The 14,894-nt window shown below is 54.7% G+C and overlaps 5 protein-coding genes across 5 annotated transcripts; 1 reads left to right on the plus strand and 4 right to left on the minus strand.

Annotated features, from left to right (window-relative positions):
• Positions 1-166: 166 nt before the first annotated feature.
• On the minus strand, positions 167-1,430 carry BDP81DRAFT_388712 (uncharacterized protein; the record flags this gene model as incomplete). Its single annotated transcript, XM_060587167.1, has 3 exons — positions 167-450; positions 512-1,190; positions 1,257-1,430. The coding sequence occupies 3 exons, from the start codon at positions 1,428-1,430 to the stop codon at positions 167-169; spliced, it is 1,137 nt and encodes a 378-aa protein (XP_060451866.1).
• Positions 1,431-3,087: 1,657 nt separating this feature from the next.
• On the minus strand, positions 3,088-6,207 carry BDP81DRAFT_413534 (dethiobiotin synthase). Its single transcript, XM_060589294.1, has 5 exons — positions 6,186-6,207; positions 5,721-6,130; positions 5,440-5,536; positions 4,046-5,373; positions 3,088-3,982 (listed from the first exon to the last, which is right to left on the minus strand). Exons 2-5 carry the CDS (start codon positions 5,906-5,908, stop codon positions 3,190-3,192), a joined length of 2,406 nt encoding a protein of 801 aa, XP_060451867.1. The 5' UTR covers positions 5,909-6,130; positions 6,186-6,207; the 3' UTR covers positions 3,088-3,189.
• Positions 6,208-6,631: 424 nt separating this feature from the next.
• Positions 6,632-8,111, plus strand: BDP81DRAFT_388714 (aminotransferase class I and II; the record flags this gene model as incomplete). Its single annotated transcript, XM_060587168.1, has 2 exons — positions 6,632-7,526; positions 7,582-8,111. 2 exons carry the CDS (start codon positions 6,632-6,634, stop codon positions 8,109-8,111), a joined length of 1,425 nt encoding a protein of 474 aa, XP_060451868.1.
• Positions 8,112-8,242: 131 nt separating this feature from the next.
• BDP81DRAFT_486921 (Alpha/Beta hydrolase protein) lies at positions 8,243-10,647 on the minus strand (the record flags this gene model as incomplete). The annotated part of the gene is made up of 3 exons (XM_060595209.1): positions 10,334-10,647; positions 10,027-10,303; positions 8,243-9,978 (listed from the first exon to the last, which is right to left on the minus strand). Exons 1-3 carry the CDS (start codon positions 10,565-10,567, stop codon positions 8,243-8,245), a joined length of 2,247 nt encoding a protein of 748 aa, XP_060451869.1. The 5' UTR covers positions 10,568-10,647.
• A 1,031-nt stretch (positions 10,648-11,678) lies between these two features.
• BDP81DRAFT_456653 (tyrosinase central domain-containing protein) lies at positions 11,679-13,117 on the minus strand (the record flags this gene model as incomplete). Its single annotated transcript, XM_060593200.1, has 8 exons — positions 11,679-11,834; positions 11,907-12,022; positions 12,077-12,113; positions 12,154-12,388; positions 12,429-12,477; positions 12,536-12,611; positions 12,670-12,810; positions 12,893-13,117. The coding sequence occupies 8 exons, from the start codon at positions 13,115-13,117 to the stop codon at positions 11,679-11,681; spliced, it is 1,035 nt and encodes a 344-aa protein (XP_060451870.1).
• Between the last annotated feature and the right edge of the window lie 1,777 nt (positions 13,118-14,894).

Below are 14,894 nucleotides of genomic sequence, written 5' to 3' on the forward strand. Positions count from 1 at the left end.
CTCCCGCGCCCGATGTATCAATCAGCGAACGACGTGCATTGTTGTACTCTAGCCTGACGCATACTGTATATGTTCACAAAATATCTGGCCGTGCTGTTCAAGCAGTTCTAAAGACATCGATTTAGAAGACCGTAAGATGAATCAAAACCTCAAGCAGTCAGGATAGCTAGCTGCGACTACTCACGCTGTCGTAATCACTCGTCAAAACAAGAGACCGTGCCTCCCACGCCGCAAATAGCATCTCCGTAGGAACAGGAGCAAAGATGATGATGCCAACAATCTGCCCAAACCCCCAGTCGTTCCCAGCATACTCACTCCCCATGTTGCTCGCCGCCGCTGCCTGAATGCTCCTCAGACGGAAGATGCACCAAAGAAGTGCGCAACCGAAGAAAAGCGGGACGAACAGCAGCAGAGCAGAGCCTGGACCAGACTCTGACTCGCCCACGCCCGCTCGACGAACCGTCGAGTCCGCGAAAGAGTGACGGTCCGCTCGCGATCCTTCCCAATATACCGATCCTGCGGATGCCAAGCTCCATGGCATGCCACAACATGAATAAGAAGATGAGTAACGAGGCGATGATCTCGCATACGGCGAGGGCCCAATGCTCACTGACGGTGAAGTTGTTGACCTTGCCAAAGCACATGTCCCGGATCCTCTCCCACTCCTCCTCTGTGAGGTATGTTTTCCCATCGCCGCCATTGCCCTCGCCTACGCGGAGCGGTGCCCAGTTGTGTATGCACTGCGACAGGAACGGGTAGAAGAACAAGACGCAGACAAGGGCGAAGAGCACCAGGCTGAAGTCCCGTTGTCGTCTCTGGCGCTGTTGCAATTTTCTGCTGTTCTGCTGCGCCTGTCTTTCGCTCTCTGGATGGAACAGGTCCAGGGGTGAAAGGGCGATGGGGTACAGAAGCGGGAGAATGCAGACGACGGAGACGGCGAGGGCGATTTGGGCTTCATTGGCGCCGAAGCCGGCTGTGGATATGCCAAAGTCCTTGTTGACGAGCATGACTACCGCTGCGATTTCGATGGCAATGGCAAAGTAAATTGCGAACTCGAAGAAGGCGTCGAAGCCGGCTTTGAGAACAAGTTGGAAGAACTCTGCTCTTGGACCGTGTCTTTGGCGTATCATCAATACGAGGGAGGCTAGGACGAAGCCCAGGGCTAGTTCGACGGCGTAACCGATAGAAACCTGTTGATGTTATGATTTAGTACCGTTGGAAAGGTAGGTGGTGTCAGCCAAGTGAAGCGTACTTACCCCTATTCCTGAGATATCGGGGTTGGCATCGCCCCAGATGGCGCCGCATATCTCTTCTTTGCATCGATCAAGTTCGATGATGTTGAAGCTCGTTGTTGACTTGAGCTGTTCAATGTAGAGGTTGGAATCGTTGACATCTTCCAGGCTCGCGCATCGTTCAGTCATATGGGCCATGAGTTCTTCGGTGTAGACTCCTTAAGAGACTGAAAACCTGTAATGATCTAGCATCTTGTTAGGCGTTCCTGGCAGACTACGTCGCGAGCCGATCATTCCAATCGTAAGGCTGCCAGATGAGCAGGGAGGGAACAAAGTCTCACTCTCGACCTCTTTACTCAAATCAATCACATAGATGCCTCGGTGTAACAGTGAAGGGCAATTTTTTGCTTAAGAAGAAGAACCCCTAGGAAAGACTTGTATAGACTTCCAACTGCGAAGTGCTCGGTTACATGGCAGCTTATGACTGATAGGCGAACTTGACACACTTTTATCGACTCTTCCAATCTTACAATGATTTCTCTTATCCTAGCCGGCTTCTTCTTTGAATGGAGTGTCGCTGCCGCTCAGGTTTCTCATCATGTAGCAGTCGACATCAACAAGGCAAACATGACAATGACTGCAGCCGCGGTTCCATCCGGAGCCATCCTCGGCAGGCAATTGCAAGACCCGAACACTTGCGGCTACGTTGCGAGTAAGTAGACATTGTACAACCGACTCTTTGAGATCATGTAGCTGAGCATTTTCTAGATCAACCTTTCGCATGCCCAAACAACGGCTCTTGCAGGACCAACAAGGATGGATTCATTGGGTGCTGCGATGGGAAAGGCCCTAGCTGTTCAATCTACACTACATGCTTCCCCGGGTCAGGGCAGTCCATACTGTCAAATCCAGGCGCTTTGATATGGTAAGTTGCTACGCGCACTTTGTTATGGACACGTCAATGCGATGCACCGAACTCTCCTAACATGGCCTCTATAGCACGGGAACAGACCGTTTCTGCGCAACACTCACATAGCCTGGGGGCAAGGCGACGGCCTTCTCTTGTGCCTCAAGATCAATGAAGACGCAATTAGATGCCACACCAACACCGACGAGCACTAAAAAAACCTCAGAGACAAACTCTAGTCTGGCCCCTTCGACGAGCGCATCTTTTACTCCGTCTTTCACTGGTACTGCGTCTGCCACCAGACCTACCACACGACCACCGTCGACATTGTACACTTCGCTGGCTCCTCCTACCGCTACTTCTACCGGGAGTCCAAATCCAGGTGCACCCCCGACAGACAGTCGTCCTCCGACAGGTAGTCCTCCGACAGGTAGTCCTCCGACAGGCAGCCCACCTCCAGAAGCAACCCCTTCTACATCAGACAAGCCGCCAACGCCGCCGCCCAGAAGCGGCATCATGCAAGGTACTACTAGATCTCACCAGCGTGCCTCGTGTCGAATCAGCGCTCACATTTAAAGATCTTACAGATGAGCAGAGGGTAGGCGTAAGTGTCGGCTGCGGTTGTGTCGGCCTCCTCTTCATCGTTAGTGTTATGTAAGTGCCCTTTCTCTCACGACAGTCGACATAGTAAACTAGCCCGAGTTCCTCTAATACTAAACTTAGATGCTGTACTTGCGGCCCTTGGAGAGGGAGGAACATCGCGCGCCTGCCGATGGAAGCGTCAAATCATTCGGGCATGAAGCAGCTGGCGCGCGCCCGCTGGGACAACTCCACAGACGAGCTCTAGATAGGCATTGCAAAGACAAGATTACATGTCTCTAGATACTTCGTATCAAGGAGGGCATAATGAAAGCAGGCACGAGGTAGCTGCACCTGTGATACCAAGTCACTAAATTATGCAACAAGCTTTGGTAGATTCGCTCAAGGGCCGATACCAGACTTTTGGTGTTAAAATTACACGTCTACCTTGTCCATAGCACATGCCTGTAATCAGACAAGGGACTTTCGCAACAAACTTTCCAACCTCTCGATATCCTCTTGCTTCGTTGTCTGGCTCGTCATCACGTAGAGGACATTTCCAAGAACTCTGCTGTGAACGTTCCATCTTGCACCCTCGGCGCCATGCTCTCCCTGAAGCAGAGCACTTTGAAGGTTCGCAGCGGCATTGCTCGAATACCCAGCACCCTCGCTATCCTGCAAATGAATCGCAAGAACGGATCCCAAGGCCCACACGCCGTCCACCCGATCAGCCTGCTTCGAAACCCAGTCAACAAAAGACTGAGACCAGACAGACCACGCTTCAGCAGAGCTGCCAGATTCAACGTGAGTCGCAGAGTCTACCGTCGCTGAAGCCCCCCACCCGTTCGTCTTGGCCCAATTCCACTCCCCGTCGCGGTCGATTCTCTGCAGCTCCCGCAGTGATTCGAGGGCAACTTGGCATCCGACCGCGTGAGCGGTGTAGCTGTGACCGTGGAGCAGGGCATCACTCTTTTCGTCGCTCTCAAAGGCTCGGAAGATACTGTCGGAGGCTGAGGTGGTGCAGAGGGGCACCAGGCCGCCGGTGAGCAGCTTGGCGTTGCAGACAACGTCAGGGTCGACGCCGAGGAAGGATGCGGCAGAGAAGCGGCCCAGACGGGTGAGGCCTGTGAAGACTTCGTCAAAGACTACCGGGAGGCCGGTCCAGGTTTTGTCGTCTGCCGCCGAAGAAGACCGAGTTGCAGTCCCGAAGAGCTCGGGGTGTTGACGGACTACCTTGACGAGAGTACTCTGGAATAGAGGATCGCTGTGTATGGAGATTAGTAAGAAGGTCTCCAGCTGCACGGCGTTTGGGCTGTTTTGTACTTACGCCATGATCATGCCTCCCGCTCCAAGGATAACTGGCTCCATAACCAAAGCACCAAACTTACGCCCTTGGTCCCGGAGACGACGCAGGACGCCGGCGATGTACTCTTTATACACGCGAGCCTGCCCCGCCCCCTCTCTACCAGTGACATCAAACACCGCAGACAAGCTACCAAACTCTTGCCCAGCACCCAGCTCCTCCCGCAGGACATCCGGAACCCGTACCTGCCACCTGCCATCCTTACACATGACGGACGGGTACGCGAACCAGAACCCCTTGCCGTCATACCACTCCACCTTCTCGTTGAACACGGACGGCTCCGTCGAGTCCATCGCGCCCATGGTGTCGCCGTGGTAGCTGCCCCTGAGGCCCAGGATCTCGAGCTTGTCATTGGCCTTCCAGCCGTACCGCACCCGCGCGGCGCGCAGGCCCATCTTGACGGCGACTTCCATGCCCGTGCTGCCGTTGTCGGAGTAAAACACGCGCGAAAGGCGCGGGTTCTGGAGGCCCTGGAGTAGAGTCCGGGCCAGGACCAAAGCGGGCTCGTGAACGGCGGAGGCAAACATTACGTGACCGTAGCGGCCGGCCGCGTACGAGGCTGCGAGGGTGAGTTTCGGGTTGGCGTGGCCGAGACCCTGCGTCCACCACGATGAGGATCCGTCAAAGGATGGCTGCAGAAGGGCTTGGGCACTGGGTTGCTGCTGTTGGCTCTGGGGGATCAGAGTTTGGAAGTTGTCGCCGTGGGCCGAGTCGATTGCTGTGATCTTGTCTGGTGTCAGGCTCTTGTGCTGCGTGAAGGGGTACCAGATGATATCGTGCGCGTCGCGAGACATGGTTTCCAGACGGGCGATGCGGGCGAGGTGGCGGGCGCGTAAGTGGTCCAACGTATCCTTGATGGCTGCGCTTGACGATAATTCGGCGTAGTAACGAGACATTGCTTTCGCGTCCGCCTGCTCGTCCTGCGCGCGAGCGGGCGGCTGGTCTACGGCGGTGACGGGGATGCCCTGTCCGCGGCGGAAGTAGTCGGTCAAGTAGGTGTCGTTCTGGTAGTACCCATCTCGGAAGAGCAGAACACTCTCGACGTCGTAGCCGCGAAGCTTGAGAGACTCAAAGGCCGAGATGGTTTGAGAGATACCGCCGAGTTTGGCGTCGCCGATGAAGATGACCGGGGCCCGGAGCGGGGCGTAGAGGTCGGCCTGCGGGGTGCCGGACGGAGCCGGGGAGTGGACTCCGCCGGCGGTTTCGATGAAGAGCCAGCCCGGCCCTTCGGCCGCTCGGCGGGATGAGTAATTGTAGATGCCTTTTAGTACTTCATTATCCGATGGGGTCGGCTTTCAATGGGATTTGATCAGCAATGTGCAATGAATGCATGCAATTGATGCAATTGGGCAGCTTACCTGGTCCGACGCTGCAGCGGCCAGATGTGGACTCGCTGGAATCTCAAACTGAAACAGCGTCTTCTTCGCGATGCCTGGCGCAAACCTTGAGATGTGACTGGGGAAGGGGAAGGGGAAGCGGAATTAGCAAGGCCAAAGAGCGGAATTGAATCCGAAGGGATTCGCATTTCTGTCCCCCCCGTGTTAGCTATACGAACAAGAGAGATCACAAATCGGGATCAAGGGATCGACATTGGTGGTGTCGACAGTGGAGTTTGGGTTACGGATAGCACAACATACACCTATCGTCGGCTTCGGTGGCCGGACCCGTAGAAACGGGTTTCAGGAAAGCCGTCTTGTCCTGCGGCCAGAAGTTGCGGGCCGCATTGCAGAGGGCTGAGGCGAAGACCGTCTTGCCGACATCGGTGTTGGCGCCATAGATCTGGTATGTCCTGAGCGAACGCCAGAGCAGAGCACCGACGGGTGCCATTGAGCTCTCTTGGCTGGTTCAAGCTCCCATGTGAGATGGGAACTTGAAGAACGAATAGCCAAGAGCAATTGGTTGAAAATGTGACGGACTCTCTGCTCACTCGATGTCAAAGCATGCACCTTGAACTCCCAAATATTCGTAGAGACCAGAGTCACCAGACGAGTCACAATGCCTATTACTAACCCCCCGAGTTTCCAAGAGTCCAAGGGAGCCGGGGAAACACTGAAGTGGACACAGAAGTTAGAACAGGCGGGGTAAGGTATCCGTAATACCGTACCTGTTCTAGCGCTGCGGCATTTGTTGTGCCGAGAAACTGGGGCAAGCGGCTATCAAAGGCCAAAGTTGTTGAGCTTCTGTTGGTGTTAGTGTTATCCTTTTTTTTTTTTTTTCTTTTTTAACGGCGATTTTTTGTAGCTTTCTCAACGGTGCCATCGGTGGCTCGGCGCGGCCAGGGGCGGGTTCGTCCTTGCATGGATCTTGCATCTCGCGTCGCTTTTCGGCTATGCGGGACTCTAAGAGAGATCTTCAGGGCCAGGCCAGGGGGGGGTTGAAATTCCCTCGTTGAGCTCGTTTGTTTCTCTACGCCGGACCGCAGACAGCTCCATAGTCCCCCAATGCCGAGGTTTGAAATGGTTCCCCTTTCACCTACACCAAAGTGACTCAACCACTCACATTGCAAAGTTTCTCGGGAATCATCCGACAGCTACAGCTCATCTCAAAACTATGCCGGCGAGCGACCGTCTGGACAAGGTCTTTGCGGCACTCCTGGCCCGCCGGGAGTCAAAGAGCCAGCTCCGGCGGCTGACCCTCGTTCCGGCCGGCAGCGCCGATTTTTCGTCCAACGCCTACCTCTCTCTGTCGACCCACCCCGAGGTTCAGGCTCGGTATCTGTCCCGGATCAAGGCCCACCTCGAGCCGTCCCCGTCCCCGTCCCCGTCCCCGTCTCGGGAGGCACACAATAGAGATGGCAGTACTGGTAGCAAGCTCAATGGCAATGACAAACCTCATGGCGTATCGCTCCTTGGGTCCGGTGGTTCACGCTTATTAGACGGCAACGTATCCCTCGCAGAATCCCTCGAGAGAGAAATCGCAGTTTTCCACCGCGGCCCAGCCGGCCTACTCTTCAACTCGGGCTTTGACGCAAACGTCGGCCTCTTCAGCTGCGCCCCTCAACCAGGCGACATTATCGTCTACGACGAGCTCATCCACGCAAGCGTCCACGATGGCATGAAATTGAGCCGAGCGGAGAAGAAGATTGCCTTTGCGCATAACACGGTGGACCCCACGGAAGCCCAGCAGTGGCCCCAGAGCTTGAGCGAGGTCCTGTCTAGATTAACCGATGGTGAGGAGGGCCGCCTGGTGCGCGAGGGTCGCAAACGCGTCTTTATCGCTGTCGAGGGGGTCTACAGCATGGACGGGGACGTGGCGCCGCTCAAGAAGGTGGTTGAGTGTGTTGAACGGCTGCTTCCCCGCGGCAACGGCCTTGTCATCGTCGACGAGGCGCATTCGACGGGACTTCTCGGGCAAAGAGGGCGAGGGCTTGTTTGTGAGCTTGGTCTCGAGGATCGGGTGTGGGCTCGAGTTCACACTTTTGGCAAGGCAATGAGCTGCTCAGGAGGTATGGTTCACATTTCACACCCCGATCTCATGTCGTTGATGCTTACTTTGAACAGCAATCATCCTGTGCTCTTACATCACTCGGTCATACCTCATCAACTACGCCCGCAGTCTCATCTACACCACCGCCATGCCCTACACGTCTCTGGCAAGCATTAAGACGGCCTACGACTTCATCGCAAATGGTCACTCTGAGCCTCTCCTCCGACACCTCTGGTCCCTCATCAACCAGACGAACGAGCTCTTGCTAGAGATGCTGGACCGTCACCGCCCGGATAGAACCTTGATGCACCTGGCGCCTGGGAAGCCGAGATCACCCATCATTCCACTCTTTACTTCGGATCCCCGGGGTCTGGCACAGCACTGCCAGAGGCACGGCTTCATGCTGAGGCCGATTGTGGCACCTACTGTCCCGGTGGGAAGCGAGCGGGTGAGGATCTGCCTCCACGCCGGCAACTCTGTCGAGGAGGTAGAAGGCTTGGTGTCTGCCATTGAAGGCTGGCTGGTCGCTCGACCGACGCATCAAGGTCAATTATTCGACAACGCTTTAGTAGGCCAGCCCGGACCGCCAAAGTCACGGCTTTAAAATAGACGGAAACACTGAATAAACTTGGGGACTTGGTAGCATGTCAAAAGTATGGCTCCTGGCATTGAACACATTGTATAATATTGGTAATTCTCTCTCGACAGACATATCTCGACCTGGCTTCTACAGGCTTAAACCAAAAGGAATTGCCCGAGGCATGCTACAACGGTGGCCGACAGCACCCCGGTGAGTCCGTATCCCATGTTTGAAGCAGAGCCAACCCGAGGAGGTGCAGTAGGAGGAGTAGAGTTGGTCCCATTTCTGCCTCCCATACCTCTGCCTCCTCCCTTCCCTCCACCTCCTCCTGGCTTCGGCATCGTCTCGTTCTTGTGTCCCATCCCCTTACCACCACCCTTGCCGCCCTTGCCACCGCCTTCGCCTCCTCCTCCATGCTTCGGAGCATCAGGACTCGTACCATTCTTGTGGCCCATGCCCTTTCCTTTACCTTTGTCCTTGCCACCACCTTTACCGCCGCCCTCTCCTCCGCCGTGCTTGGTGCCATTACGCTTGTTCCCATGCTCCGGCTCCATCCCCATCTGCCCGCCAGACATGGACTCGCCCATATTCATACCGCCGCCGCTCCCAGCAGCCGGAGCCTTGGCAGGCTGGCCAGCTGCCGGCGCCGTAGCCCCAGACACCTTTTGCAAATTCACAGACGCCTTCTGCGCATCCGTAGCGGGCGTCTCGATGAACGGAATCATGGGCGCCAACATGGCACAGTTATCCTGCTGCGCCGCGGGCATACCCTCCATCGTGCCCGTGTTATTCTGGAACAGCAGCCTCTGCTTCCCGTCGACGGTCCACGCCTGCCACACGGGCATCCCTGCCTGGATCTTGGCGGCGTTGGGGTCGAGGCTGCGGACGAAGCTGGCCCAGTAGGCCTGCGTCAGCGGCACGATGGGCGCGTTGGTGGTGGAGTAGCTCTTTGGCGGGGCGCCGTCTGTGTTGTTGGGACCAAAGACGCCGTTTAGCTCGACGGTGTGGTAGGCGCCGAAGCCTTGAGCCTCTTGCTCGTCGTCGAGGGGTCCGTAGCGGTAGTTGAAGGTCGCTACGCCGTCGCGGGCCATGGCGTCCTGGAAGATTTTGGTGATGCAGTGCGCTCTGTAGTCCCCGTGGGCTGTCGCGAGCTGGCGCCAGAGTTTACCTGATTTGGGGAAGACGGGCTGCGGCTTGTCGAGGTAGGTCTCTGTGAGGAGGGCGAGGGAGGCGTTGCTGAGGGACTGGGTGGCCTGATCGTTCATGTTCTTGAAGGCCTCCTCGACGGTGTCGGTCTTTTGGGGCACGTTCTTGGTCCCCTCGTCGGTGCAGGTTCCCGCGATGGTAGGGACCTTGAGATACTTCCCCTCGGCGAAGCGTTGCAGCGTCGGCGCTTTGACGAGGTCGCCGTCGAGGTTGGGGTTGAACTGGCAGTCCTCCGTCTGCAGGGCCGTCGCGTTGAGGCCGCGGAGACAGGCGAGGGAGTCGGCTTGCTTGTTGCAGCCGGTGGCGTTGGTCAGGCAGCTGTACTGCTCTTGGCCTTGATCGAGGGTGCGGACGGTGGCGACGGAGACGGATTCCATGATGGCTCCCTTGATCAGGCCTGGGTCGATGTCTCCAAAAGCCGCGAGAAGCATGGCTACTGAGGTTGCGCCGGCGGAGTCACCTACGGCTACCATCTGATCGGGGTTTCCTCCGAACTTTTCGAGGTCAGTCAGCAACGGGGAAGCAGAAGATAGGGTTGGAAGAAAGCTCACAGCAGCGGCGTGTTGCTTCAGCCATTTCAGGCCTTGGATCTGGTCCTTGAGGCCGTTGTTCATACTCGCGCCAGCCTCCACCTCCTTGCTCTGCAAGAAACCATAGGGCCGTGTAGTTGACATTAGCCTTTGCTCTGCAAGTTCGTGATGCGGTGCGAGATGCACCAGGTTCAACCACGTACCAACTCTATAGTTCACCTGAACGACCAGCATGTTTCCAAACCTGGCCAGATCACTGCCGTTGAAGTTGGCATTGGAAAGAGACTGGAACCCGCCGCCTTGGATGAAGTACATGACTGGCAACTTGGAATCAGGTGTCGCGTTCGACGGTGCAAAAACATTGACATAGAGACAGTCTTCGTCCGTCGTGAAGCGCTTGTTGGGCTTCATCGTGAAGTCGGAGGCGCTTCGGGCCAGACATATCGGACGGAACTGGGTAGACTTGTCAGCAAAGCGAAGCTAATTCCTACATCTCAGAGGGATTCTTACATTCGAAGCATTGACGACATCAGTAGTGTTCGGAGGATCAACCGGCGCCGCGAATCGGAGCTGGCCCACCGGCGGCGCAGCAAACCGGACGCCCAGCCATCGAGTCGCACCGCCCTGCTCGGCGACTCCTTGGAGTTTGGTATAGCCAAGGTCGACAAGCGGGTCAACCGCCTGGACCTGGCCGATGATTGCGGCCGAAAGAAGAGAAACGAGGGCTTGGGTTAAGGAAGGCATTATTACAGAAGTGACAGACTTAGATTAAAAATTATAGTAGGAACCGACTAAACACAATCATCACCAATAACTAATCACAGCAAAGGAGAGAGAATTCGAACATGATCCGAAGGGAAAGATTGGATTATGGCGGTCTTGTCATCTGTTATATTAGGGACTGAACTTGAATTAGACCAGACCAGCCTGACAGCCCGAAATCGAAACCAGACCGGAGTATTTTGTTGACTCGAGGGCCATCTTCTGCACCCGGCTCACCAGCTTGGTGGCCTTTTAAAAGCTTCTCCGGACTGTCCGCAGTTTTTGGAGTTTTGGGGTGTGCTGCGGGGGTTCCAGGACCGGTTTTTGATGCCATCTTGTCGCGGATGTCGTGTTCCAGAACAGCCAACTCTGTTCTCAAAGGAAAGATTTCAAGATGGACATATGATCCCCGGGAAAGGATATCCGCAGCCGAGAGCAGAAAAAAGTAGGTAGCCCTCTTTACCAAGGTCATCGGTAGCGGAGCCCTTTAAACTGCCGCGGTTCTCGTCCGCGGGCTGGGGTATCATCCGCACATTTAGAGAGTTCTTCGTCGCAACAAACCCCTGTTTCCCCTTTCACGCCATCGCATCACCCATGCTGCCCAAAGTGCATACTTTTTAGGATGACAAGACTCTTAAGATGAACGCTCCTTGGCGGAGGGTTTCAGCGGGATCAAATAAGACGAGATGCTTTTCTCTCTTCGTGTCAGCCACTTTTGACTCTGCATGCCTCTCCTAGACCGCTTTAGGACACGTCGTACCATTTGCCTTGCCGACTGGCTGGTAACTGACGTATGAATCCTTGATGCTGCAAACTTTTACCCACACAGATTGCAACTGCGGCCGGTCGAGGTTGCAGTCGTTATCCGTACGAGGTGTCTTTCGGCACCAACCGGCCCTTCGGTGCGAACCATCCAATCCTATCATATGGCAATATCGATGACACTTGGTGTCACAAGACTGTAGTCTGTATATTCTATGTAATCAGGTAGTTGTACAGGAGTGCTATTTACAACTGAATTATGTACAGGAGAAGATGATAGAGAGACGTAAGTTGTTTGGGGAGTCAATCCCCCGTGGTGCAGACTCGCTGTCTATTCGTAGACGTAGCAGAACGGAGATCCTCCGACGGTGTTCATCAGGTCTCTGAGCTTGGCCGATCCGCCGATGGGAGCAATGTCAATAAGGTCGTCCAAGGTGGCGTTTGCGCTCGGCGGGTTGTTCTGTAGTGTCCTGGTGCCGAAAATGTCCTGTAAACACAAACATTGTCAGTTAATGTCATTCAAAATGAGATTCAATCTTGAGTATCCATGGAGTCGTACCTGTCTGTTGGCAAAGTCAAGCATCTGCCAGATCCAGTAGACGCGGTCGACTTGCGCGTGGTGCAAGAAGAAGACCGGCTCGCCGGGGAAGATGAAGGGATACGCGCCGGGGTCACCTATACGGAAAGTCAGTAACCGTCTCAGTCATACCTACGCGAGTCTGAACTTGCCTCCGATCGTGTAGTGACCTCCTCCGTGAACGCCAACCTCCATACCAGGCGTGTAACCTGCCGTCGCCCTGCATAACAGCCTGGAACCACTCAATGTTGTCATTGCCGAGGATCAACTCGGTGGTGTTCCGCAGCGAAGAGTATCGAGAAGCAATGTGCTTATTAAGATCACGCGTCAGGCAGCGAGGGTGGTCCTCAGTCGGCTTGTCAACGCTCAGCGGCGTCGTGGTGCCATACTGCCACAGCAGCCGGGGCCCGACGTGGACCACCATATCGGAAAAGGGACCGGTCTCGACGCAGCCGCCGCCGTTGCTTCCTCATGGAGGTCTCTGAGCCGTCAAAGACGGGGGACTTGGCTGGGTCTTCGACGTCGAGACCCCATTCCCAGTAGGGGAAGGTTCCTGTACGCGGGGAATTAGATTTCAGTTGTTCCTTGTTGAGGGATCGAAGAGTCCTAACCGGTGTAGCCGCAGACGTTGCGGAGGTTTTCCTCGTACGTGTAAGTGAAGTGTCTATGCCAAAGGAGGAAGTTCGCCTAAATGGCCCACCAAGTTAGCCACGTTAATCTGTAAAGAGTATCAATCTTGACCTACTGTGACGTGAATCATTCCAGTCTGGTTGAGATGTGTCAGGACAAAGTCGTCGTATAGTGACTTTGCAGCCGGAAGCTCGGTGGAGTTCAACAGCGTAGGGGAGGACTGGAGGCACTTGACCGCAGCGACGTACGCCTTGCGCTCTTCGGCAGGAAGTGTTCTCCTGGAGATCCAACATCAGCATATCGTGAACAAAACAACGGTATTTCTATACACAACTCACCATTCTTTTCCGTACGCGCAGCTTGTCGGGCGTGCAGGTCGAGTTGATTCCCATCCGCTGGTTCAGTGCCTTGGAGACCTCGAGAGCCTGCGCCGAGAGCTGAGCGAGGGCATCTCCATTGTCGATCGCCGTCTGCGTAAAGTTGTGGGCGGTGGTCTTGGCAGAGGTAAGGGCAGCGTTGCCGGCGGCAAAGAGGAGCCAGACGCAGTGCTTGAGGACGGCCATGACGTCTGTTACGGGATGGTACTGGAGCAGCAACTTTAACCGGATGAACAGCGTTCGAGACCACGATCCTTAAGCTTTCTTGAAAGGGAGATCCTCCTGCCGGAACTTGGAGCCGACCATCAAAAATTATATGTTTACTGAACAGTAGGGCAGAAGGAGAATGTTTAAAGGCGGCAGGCTGCCGCCGTGGAGCCTACTGGAGACCCTTTTTCTAGATTACCCATCGGAGCCGATATCCTCAAGGATTGCTGCTCTCGGTTAGGGCCGTTTATCCATCTTCGAGGGAGGCTATCGTGAGTAGAATACTGGTCGAGGCCGGCAACGAGATCCATAGAATACAACCCTTACCAAGCTTCCGCGGTTCCAAGTAGATGGGATGTAATGGGATCGGGTGAACTATTTGCTAGGTTAAGACTTCTCAAACAGGATCGAATATCCATCTAAAAAGTTGGTCCGAACCACGTTGCATGGACACCCGCCTTGCAGGCATTCAAGGAACCCGTTGTTCCAAACGGGGCAGCTCCAGAGCCAAGATGTCGGCGTGGCCAATCGGGGTGGGAACAGAGATGGGACTTTTAATCTATATCGGCTATCAACATTAAAGTTGGATTTAGCATTGCCACATTTTGGCCCACGCATTCTGGGTGCGAGGGGTGCGAGAAGACTAAAGAGTCGACAACATCCCTTCCTCTGTGGCGTCGTGTCAGCAATGGCAAAACTGGGCTAAGTGACCATGGTGGACGATGCTCTCTCCACAAACAGATAATCGGCTCCGGGCACGTGGATCTGGATCACCACGGACACCACTCAAGTGCAGAATTTGACCGGCTCCCCGTTTGATTTCAATCAAGAAATACGGTGTTCTGTTCATGGTTGTTGTTGGTATCGGTGTCCGTTCATCATGGCGGGCTGGAGCTCTGGCGAGTCAGATTTCAACAAATCCATCAAGCTTGGGCGGATCTGGTCTCGGCAGTTGAGGAAATGATTCAGATGAAGCAATCAACATGCTTGAATTCCTCCGAAAAGTGTGGTCTAGTTGCGCAGGGTATCTTTCCAACGGCAAGAAGGATCACAAAAACGCATCATGATGACGATGATGGTCTTTACAACTTCGCAGTAACGATACAGTTTACATGTAGCCTACTACTTGATCTCTGAGGATCTCAAACCTTGCGTATGATCCTGTGAGCCACGTGCAGTCAAGCTGACACCCGCACGACCCAAGCGGCTAGTTGTTATTGCTTGGTCACTATATGGAACCTTCCTAGAATACTCGCCAGTCTCGAATTGACAGTGGCGTGATGTTTATCAAGAATGCTATCGAGGCCTTGAACCTTGTTTTGCTGGGAACACGGCTACCGGCACCACGGCGCCTACTTTGACCTGAGCTGACTATGTAGTATCTCCGCCTGTCAAAGGGACGAGCCAAGCGCTGCCCAATTAGTTGGTTCTCTAAACGAAAAGAGTAACTTCGTTTATGCCCCTGCCAAGTCGACTAAGCATTCTATCACGTGTCGCTGACTACTTAGAGTGATAATGCCGGCTTGCAGAGCAGCTCTATCACGGATCCTTATTCGAATTGTGATCTAAAGTCAAACGTATCACCGGGAAATTGGGATCAGTCAGCCTCTCTCGGATTCGGTCTATTAGATTCTAGCGAAGAAACAGCCGTCGTAACTAATACGACTAGAATTGTGTGAGACTCTTTGCCAGGAAACGAGTATGGACTATAGTAAGGTGCCTTAAACGTCTAGACTCAGCTTTATACAATGTTGTA

Source organism: Colletotrichum phormii (genome assembly GCF_030913505.1).
Source record: "Colletotrichum phormii strain CBS 102054 chromosome Unknown BDP81scaffold_1, whole genome shotgun sequence".
NCBI classification, from domain to species: Eukaryota; Fungi; Ascomycota; class Sordariomycetes; order Glomerellales; family Glomerellaceae; genus Colletotrichum; species Colletotrichum phormii.

Excerpts from the sequence above, each read along its gene's own strand:
- BDP81DRAFT_413534 (XM_060589294.1), bottom strand. The coding sequence starts at position 5,908 with ATGGCACCCGTCGGTGCTCTGCTCTGGCGTTCGCTCAGGACATACCAG. Across the intron at positions 5,374-5,439 it reads CCGCTGCAGCGTCGGACCAG|CCGACCCCATCGGATAATGA; the intron begins GTAAGCTGCCCA and ends TCCCATTGAAAG. Across the intron at positions 3,983-4,045 it reads GCGGGAGGCATGATCATGGC|CGATCCTCTATTCCAGAGTA; the intron begins GTAAGTACAAAA and ends CTCCATACACAG.